General features: G+C 65.4%; 1 protein-coding gene across 1 annotated transcript; it reads right to left on the bottom strand.

Annotated features, from left to right (window-relative positions):
* Nucleotides 1-5,701: 5,701 nt before the first annotated feature.
* On the bottom strand, nucleotides 5,702-8,024 carry DHRSX (dehydrogenase/reductase X-linked). Its single transcript, XM_011385154.1, has 2 exons — nucleotides 7,767-8,024; nucleotides 5,702-6,147 (listed from the first exon to the last, which is right to left on the bottom strand). Exons 1-2 carry the CDS (start codon nucleotides 8,022-8,024, stop codon nucleotides 5,893-5,895), a joined length of 513 nt encoding a protein of 170 aa, XP_011383456.1. The 3' UTR covers nucleotides 5,702-5,892.
* Between the last annotated feature and the right edge of the window lie 818 nt (nucleotides 8,025-8,842).

An 8,842-nucleotide genomic window follows, 5' to 3' on the forward strand; every position in this document is an offset into this window, starting at 1 on the left:
TATCTATGTATCTATCTATCTCTCGTCTAGCTATCTAATCAATCATCTATGGGGTAATTTGTCCCGAGGGAATGTAACTTTCCAGGGGACGCCTGACGATGTCTGGGACATTTTTGGCCGTCGCGGTTGAAGGGCTGCTCCTGGCACCTGGTGGGTAGGATGAGGGACGGTGATCAACACTGGGCCGAGCCCAGGACGTCCCCCTTCGGAGAAGGAGCCTACGGCAGATATCCGTGCTGCCCGGGGCGGGGAGCTGGGGTAGCCAATCGTATCATTGCCTGTGGATTGTACATTTTTCAGATATTCTTGACACAGACGTGTGAAGCAGCGGCTGTCGCATGTGGCCTCCGGCTCGTGTCCGCCGCGGGGAGCTGGCGCTGGTGATGTGTCATGCGCAGGGTCGGCCCACGCTCCACGGGGCGCATCGGTGCCCACTGGACCTCGTCCAAGCAGAGCACTGTCCTTTCCTCTGCCCCGAGACGCCTGGGGACACTTTGGCCAGCGGTCATTTTGGGGCTACAGTGTCACCATGAGCCGTTTTTTCCCCTCAAATACCCAAGGCACGTCCTGAAAGCAGATCCTGTGCTTCTATCGAGGGCCGCGAAGTATCCAGTGAACCCTCCGCGGGGACGGTTCACTGTCACCTACGCCACGCTTGTCCCGTGTCGTCAACGCCAAGAAACCGCTGGGCGTAGCGCCCTGGCTTCGGCACTTATGAAAACTTGCGCGGAAAGAATTTCAAAGCCATGAGGGAGGTGAGGGGAGCAGAGCGGACCTCCGCGTTCCCGTGTGGGGGGCAACTGGGGCGTCTGCATCCAGTGCCCGCACCCCGTGTCCCTTCCCCCCCACACGGGGCGGAGGGGCTTTGAGGTGAAGCTGGATGTCGGCTGGGAGGCAGCGTCAGAACCTCCTGCCTCGTTTCCGCCATAGGTCAGGGTGCAAACCCGCGTCCTGGGAAGGCAGGCGGGAGCCTGTCGGGGTGCCGCGTGCCTCCCGGGGAGCTGAGCGTGTGTGCGGGCGCACGGTGCGAGGGGAAGCCACAGGGCTCCGCGCTGGGCGGGGAGACGTGCCCGCTTGGTGCCAACGCCCACGGCCCCGTTGGAAGCGTCACATCTGGAAACGTGGTGTGTGGACGTGGGGTCCGGGGGCCTAGTAGGCGGCCCACCGAGGGGCCCCTCCGCCTGTCTCCTCGGACTGCGGGCACAGGGACGGATCGTGTGCTGCTGGCTCAGAGGGGACCGTGACGTGATGATGCGGGACATCGTTTAGCTTCGAATCGCTGCTCCACGGTGCAGCCACACACCCCCCACCCCCAACCTTTCTCTAAGCCGCAACTAATACCTGTGTTTCTTTTGATCAGATTGATCCCAAAGCCCAAATTAGGTGGAGGCCAGGCCGGGGTGGACGGCAAGCGCTCGGCTTAGCCGGGGACGCGAAGGGGGCAGTGGCCGTAATCCTCGTTCCTGGAAAATCAGGGTGCCCTCTGCGGCCGGCACGGTCGGTACCCGCAGGGAGCCAGCGCGGCCGTCCCCACCCAGCGTCTCTCAGAGCAAACCCGGCCCCCTCCCCCGAGGGCGCTCACGGCTCAGAGAAGCCGCGTGCCGAGGCCGGGCCGGCCCCACGTGCCCTGGGCAGGAGGCGGGACTGAGCGAAGGTGGACACCGTGTGCGCACACGGGCCGGCTCGGCCAGCTCCGCACCTGGCACACGAGCATCTGGGGTGTGTGCATGCGTGAGTGTTTGAGAGAGTATGTTTGAGTGTGTGTGTGTATGTTTGAGTGCGTGTGCATCTGTGTGTGTGTGCACATGTATGTGTGCATGTGTGTCAGTGTGTGCACACATGTGAGCATGTGTGTGAGTGTGCATGTGTGTGAGTGTGAGTGTGCCTGCGTGTGAGTGTGCGTGTGCGAGTGTGTATCAGTGAGCGTGTGTGTGTACAGGCATGTGTGAGTGTACATGTGAGTGTGTCGGTGAGCGTGAGTGTGTGCACGCAGGTGAGCATGTGTATGTGTGTGTATACGTGAATGCGTGTGTATATATGTGTGTGAGCGTGCATGTACAAGTGTGTCAGTGAGTGTGTGTCAGTGAGTGTGTGTATCTGTGTGGCTTGTGTGTGAGTGTGCGTGTGCTTGTGTGTGCGTGCATGTGTGAATGTGTCAGTGAGTGTGTCAGTGTCAGTGTGTGCACACATGTGAGCATTTGTGTGAGTGTGCAGGTGTGTGAGCGTCCGTGTGCATGTGTGTATCTGTGTGTGCTTGTGTGTGTGTGTACGTGTGTCAGTGAGTGTGTCAGTGTCAGTGTGTGCACACATGTGAGCATGTGTGTGTGAGTGTGCCTGCGTGTATGTGTGCGCGAGTGTGTCAGTGAGCGTGCGTGTGTACAGGCATGTGTGAGTGTACATGTGAGAGTGTGTCGGTGAGTGTGACTGTGTGCACGCAGGTGAGCATGTGTATGTGAGTGCACATGCGTGAGTACGTGTGTGTATGTGTGTGTGAGTGTGCGTGCGCGAGTGTGTGTCAGTGAGTGTGAGTGTGATGGTGCCTGTGTGCGTGTGTGTGCACGTATGAGTGTGTGCATGTTTCCCGGACTCGGGGCCGTGCACAGGGCGACGTGTCGTGACGGCGTCCTCCACGACGGAGCATTGAGGGGACTCCCACCCCTTTTCCTGGCCGCGTAATACTCCGCCGTCTGCGCGTACGTCGACACGTTGTAAAGCCCCCTCCGCTCGCGAGGGCGAAGGCCTCACAGGCGCCCCGTCCTGCACACACACGTCGTGACAGCCGCGTCGTGTGCACAGGACGTGACTCGTGTCAAGGCGCGTCCCGCGTCTGATCCGGCGCCGCTCGGGGCCGCCCTGAGCGGGTGAGACTGTCAGATGCCCGCCCGACGCGCTGGCTGTACCCGAAGCCGCCGGCCGCTCAAGGGGCCTGTCAGGTGCCAGGCGGAGCCAGCGACGCCAACGCCACGTGCCACCTCCTGCGTCCCCAGGAGGTGATGACCGGGCACAGGGACAATGCGGTAACACGGTCACGTGTCACAGCGGAGTCCTAGGTGTGGATCGGTCACAGAGATTTGTCAGCTGCCTGGACGCCTGGGGGACGTGGAGCAGCCGCGTGTGGTGTGGGGACAGCTTGCGCGGGGCGGCGCTGACCTGTGCTTCGTGACACGCCCATGCTGTGTGCCCCTGGTACGTGTGACGGGGGGACCCTCACCTGGCGCCCCCCGATCTTTCCACGCACCCCACAGACCACAAGCAGCACCGAAGGCCATGCAGTGGCCACACGGACGGAGGCCGGGTCGTCACACACATGTGCTCGGGACCGCAGCCCGCACGGCCGCCGGGCGCCCTGGGGACGCGTGCTTTCCGTCAGTGAAACGCTTTTCAACCCCCGTCTCATCCAGGTCTCACGACTATAAAGACGGCCCCTGGGCAGCGCGGGCGACACGCTGTCCCTCGTCAGGTGCTGGCCACGGGCCCTTCAGCGTGCAGCCGGGCATCGAGGCGCCACGTGGCACCACCGTAAACACACCTGACCGTGAGGTCCGCTTTACCTCCTCAAAGCGAGAAGCGACGTGCACGTCACTCCCTTAAAATAAAACCGGTCCTCAGTGTCCGAGCGACGGTCGTCATGCTGCTGTGTGCGGTACCGAAGCCGGTGTCAGGAACACCGGGCCCCACACGGCAGGAGCTGTCCTTGTGATGAGTGTCTGTGCTTACGGGACACGAGACACGGCTGCTCACGTGTCCCCAGCGCGACAGCCCTGCCCGGACGTGTGTCCTCTGCACTGTGACACATGTGACCCCGGAGCCAGCCGCACAGCAACGCGTAACACGAGCTTGAGGGATGAGTGAATGAGTGAATGAGGGAGCGAGTGAATGAATGAATGAATGCGGCGGCCCCGCCCATTGGCGGCCACGACACTGACGGACGCCACGCGGAGGGGACATGGTGCGCTGTCCCCAGAGGCCATGCCCCTCGAGGGGCACCCTCCAGGATCACGCCCGCCCGGGGATGGGGACCCGTCCTCCCTGCTGCTCAGATGCCGTCCTATGTCCCTCACGGTGGGGACAGCGTCCGACCCGGCTTCGGCGTTACTCACCCCACGACCCCCGTGGCTCCTGCAGATGCCGGGAGGTGTCTCCGCGCTCCCGGAATCTTCCGGCGAGGAGCCGAGGGTGTCCGTGCTCACTCCTGGGAACGCAGCTGTCACTTCCGCAGGGAGCAAGTGGCACGAGGGCTGTCTGGCCGCATGGGACAGCAGCAGGCGCCCAGCGCCCTGTGACCGTGGGCTCGCAGCCCGTCTCCCCAGCCTGGGGCCCTCGGCCTCCGCCGGGGGCCAGCGAGCTCGGCCTCTGAGGGGCGGAGGACGTCGACGTGGCTGGGCTCCCCCTCCAGCCGCGCCTCGAGTTCATGGGCGGACACGAGCTTTGTGACGATGACAGCGGCAGCGGGCACTTGCCTGCAGGGGCTCGGCCATCCGGGCTCTTGGTCGACCAGTGGACGCGGCGAGGTTGGGGCTTTGTAGAGGTCAGGATTGTGTTGTCGGCGCGTGGCCTGGGCTGCCTCGGGTGGCCAGCCGAGCACATGATGACGTCGGGCAGGGACCGGACGCGACTCCACTCATGGGACACCTCGCGGGCGGCCGGCTGGCTTTGTGCTACGTGGTACGAAGTGGCCGCCACGTAGCCGTCCGTCCCTAAAGGTGGCTGACGAGCAGGTCCATCCGGCGGGGCAGCAACTGACGAAGCCGCCGGCCCCGCCCGCCGGGATCCCCCATGGACGGGCTGCCGGTGGGGACGACCACGCACGCTTCGGGCCTGTGGCGGGTTCTGTTGGCTAGGAGAACGGGCAGGGAGCCGGCCAGAGGGCGGCAGAGCCTTAGTCCGGGGTGCAGACCTACAGGGCGCACGCAGGCTCCCCTCGACTGCCTTTGCCAGGCTCGCCTCCCCGGGGTGGAACGTGGGGCCCAGCGTCCCTCACACAGGGCCGCGCCCTCCTCGCCTGCTGCTGGGTCAGTGAAGGGGAAAGGCCTGCGGCATCCACACCCCTGCGACCATCCTGTGACACATTATCAGCTGTTGGCGGCTTACGACAGCCATGCAGCCTCCGCCGCCCTGGGGACCAGCAGGGTGACATCAGGTGTCCCAGGACCTCGCTCCCTCCGGAGGCCCCAGGGAACGGTCCTCCCTGCCTCTCCCAGCATCTGGGGGCCCCAGGCGTCCCTGGGCTGGTGGCCCCAGCCCACCCGGGTCTGTCTCCATGGTCACGTGACCTTGTAGCATTCTGCAATCAAACGTCCATGGTGACAAGTGTCCAGGCCCCTGTGCTGTCCCACAGAGCCCCATGGTGACTAGGCACCAGACCCCTGTCCTGTCCCCATCCTTCAGAACCCCCGACAGGCCTGGTCACCTGTCTGCACGGCTCGTGGGCCCAGGGCTATGACGCAGCCGTCAGGCCTGGCGCCAGCTGGAAACAGCCACCGTGCAGATGCTGGCCCAGAAGGCGGCCAGTCCTACGGCCCTCGACGAATGGGCGGAGCGGGCTCGCGGCTGTCCCGTTCTGGGACCCGCACGCTGAAACCCGGTCTCCAGAAGAAGGAGCGGGGAGGACGAAGGACACAGGGCCCCTCGGGGCTGACGTCACGGCGCTGCAGACCCCGAGCCTGCCCGTCTGCTCTGCTCTAAGCAACGACACCACACGCTTGGGTGGCAGGGTTTAATGGCACCTGTGACAATTTGACAGTTTGATATCAGAAGGCAACGGCTGGGGGCCACCTGCCCGGGGTGTCACTCAGCGTGCCCTTTGCTCCCTGAGATCCCAGCAGCTCCGGCCACCCACGGGGACAGAGCCCTGAGGGCTGGTGGGCGTGGCCCGGACAGACGCACGACGCCTCACAGACCGGCGGGGGCCGGGCCGAGGGCCTCATCCTCGTGACGTGCCGGCTGTGCCCCGCGTGCGTCCGGCGTCACGTCGGGGACGCCGGCCATCAGGCAGCTCCTGGCCCACAGCTGGCGCTGCAGCTCCGGGTCATAGGTCAGCGCCAGCGACTCGGTCTCCCTCTCGTTGTACAGATAGCGGCCGCCGACGCCTTCCAGCTCCGGAGCGACAGCCGCGTAGACGGACGTCCAGGCTCCTTCGTCCGGGGTCTGTGGGGACAGGAAGAGGTGAGCAGGACACGTCGGCCTGCAGAGCGGAGCGGAGCACGGCTTCGAGGCTGGGACAGTGAGCGGGTGGGTACGACGCGGGCCCAGCCCGGGGACTCGACACGAAGCCACGACGTGCAGGGTCGCCCGGCCACTGCTCCGTGTGGCTGGGTCGCTTTTCGTCACGTGCCGACGGGAAGACCCCCACCCCCGCTGGGGGTGGCCGCTCCCCGATGGGGGCCCCCCGTTCTGACAGGCGGACGCATATAAAACCCGCTGTGCGGGCGGCGACTCTTTCCGAAACCGGAGGCCTCACGAGCTGGCTGAAGCCTCCGAGCGTCACAAACGCACTCGGCAGGGAGGCGACACGGGGCGTCCCCACGACGGCTCTCGGCGCGGACGCAGCAAGGCGGGTTTCTCGGGGGCCTGAGGCACGTGTGGGCCGAAGTGACACGCTCAGGGGCGGGGAGCCAAGGTCCCAGAGGGCGGGAAACGGCGGTTCGGGCAGACGCCAGGCCCGTGGGAGTCGGGCCCCGAGTGTGCCGGGTGGGGCGCAAGGCCCGATGCTCACCACGGGGGGCACACGGGGCGGTCGTGGCTACGGAGCGACGTCCGGGCAGCAGCAGAAACCCCCGTCACGTGCCGCCATGGGGCGCACTGTCGGGAGCTGCTGTGCTGTCACCCACCGAAGCGTCGCTGTGGCTTCGTGACAGAGGCGTGGCTGACGTCACTGCTGGCCACGTGACCGGACTCCAGCCCTGTCTCCTCCCGGACGCCGGGCTGGCTGCCTGCGGCACGGGCACCAGCTTCGCATTTCGGAGGCAGCCGAGCCCGTCCCTGTGTGTTGAGCGCCCCCTCTTCCAGCCCGTCAGACACGGGCACTGGGAACGGGCTTGTGTCAGAAGCTGCCAGCCATAGCCGCGGTCAGCGTTCAGGGCCGGTGGCCACAATGCCCCGGCTTTGTCTGGGCTGCACAGTGAGTCCCCTCCGTCTGGAGAGACTCAGTTCCTTCCAGCCCCGGGCTGCGACCCTCCTGTGCTGTCTCCTCGGTGGCCCCTACTCAGCGCCTGCATTCACGTCTCCGCCTCTGGGCCACCGCGGGCATTTTGTGGGGCTCCGAGGACCGAGCCAGGAGGCAGCCGTCCTGGGTAACACACGTTGTGATGTGCGTGTCTCACTGGGACACGAGGATGGTCGCTTTAGGGGACAGGAACATGCCACGGGCTCCCCGCGTCAGGCCACCGAGAGGCTGTGACGGCGAGGGCGAGGCCGCTGCACGCAAAGGGGCCTCACGGATGCGGCCGTGCGGGCCGCCGGTCCCGGAAGGGGGTGCCCCGGGACAGGAGGCACCCACACCTTGGCCAGGCGGGGGGGGGCCCGGCGGCCACACGGTGCCCTTCAAACGCCCTTCGAGGACACCAGAAGCAGGACGCTGAAGTCCCTTCTCGGAAAGCGAGGACAGCGTGCACGCGCCTCAGCCGCCCGGGACGCTGCAGAGCACACGCTTCCGAGAGCGGACGTGACGAGCCCGTCCCTTTACGGCGTCCTACGCCGCACGGAAAACACCGTACGGGTGGCCTCGAGCTGGCCCGCAAGGGACACACGCGCAACTGGACGCTTACCTTGAAAAAACACCAGCTCATCATCAACTTCCGGAGCAGCCCGGTGCCCCAAAAGACGTGTCTGTACAGGTCCGTGTTGACCACGCCGGGGTCCGCCACGTTGGCCGTCACGTGGTGGCCCCGGGCGGCCAGCAGCCCCTGCAGGTGGTAGGTGAACAGGACGAGGGCCAGCTTGCTCTGGGCGTAGGCTCTGTGCGGCGAGTAGCAGGTGCTGCGGAAGGCACAGGAGGGGACGCTGTGACGGCCGAGAGCGCCCATGGCCCAGCACCGCGTCCCCACCCACGTCCCGGCGGCCTCGCCGCGTCCCTGCCCTGCCGTGTCCCCCTCCGGCCCCTCCTGCGTGGCCCTGGCTGTTCACTTCCTGTGCCCCAGGGGTGCAGAGTTCGCGAGGTTACTTTCCAGTGCCAACACGTGGCTTCGTCGCGCTGTGTAGAGCGGGCGGCTGGTGCCACCGAGGTTGCGGTGACGTCCGTTTCTGAGACACCATCTCGAATGGACACGGCACCAACTGTACGACCCTCTTCCAGCGAAACCACTGGATAGCGAACTGGGGTGCCCCCGGCCCAGGAAGGTTCCTCTTTGTAAAGCCGTGGGCGACCCCGACAACTGAATGAGCCTCGATTCTCCCTTCTTACCCCCCACCCCCGTTCCCATGCGTGTGCTTTAAATTCACCAATAAGGAGCGAACCCATGAAACCCTAGACGCCACAGCTTCACAGCCTGATGAAGCCTCCGTCCCCGGCCCATACTGTGAGCCCACAAGCTCGCTGTGGCCCCGGGGCAGGCGGAGTGTCTGGGGGTGTCACCACAGTGGTGCCCGCGTGGGCAAGGGCCTCGGGTGCTCCTCACTTGGGCAGCACTGTCGACAGCCTGGGACCCACACAGCCGCGGCCGGACCCCCGAGATGGGGTGCCCATGCTCCAAAGTCTGGGGGAGGGCGCGTTTTTGAGGTCACAGGCACCATCCATCCATGGACATGCTCCACGTCTGTGGGGGAAAGGCCTGCTTTCCAGTGGCGGGATGTGGGCGCGCACACTCCCCCCTTAGTGTGCGTGCTTAGATCTCTACCTCGCTGA

Source organism: Pteropus vampyrus, unplaced genomic scaffold (genome assembly GCF_000151845.1).
Source record: "Pteropus vampyrus isolate Shadow unplaced genomic scaffold, Pvam_2.0 Scaffold665, whole genome shotgun sequence".
Taxonomy (NCBI): Eukaryota; Metazoa; Chordata; class Mammalia; order Chiroptera; family Pteropodidae; genus Pteropus; species Pteropus vampyrus.

Coding starts and splice junctions, on each gene's coding strand:
- DHRSX (XM_011385154.1), bottom strand. CDS start 8,024: ATGGGCGCTCTCGGCCGTCACAGCGTCCCCTCCTGTGCCTTCCGCAGC. Junction 6,148..7,766: donor TGAGCTGGTGTTTTTTCAAG/GTAAGCGTCCAG, acceptor CTGTCCCCACAG/ACCCCGGACGAAGGAGCCTG.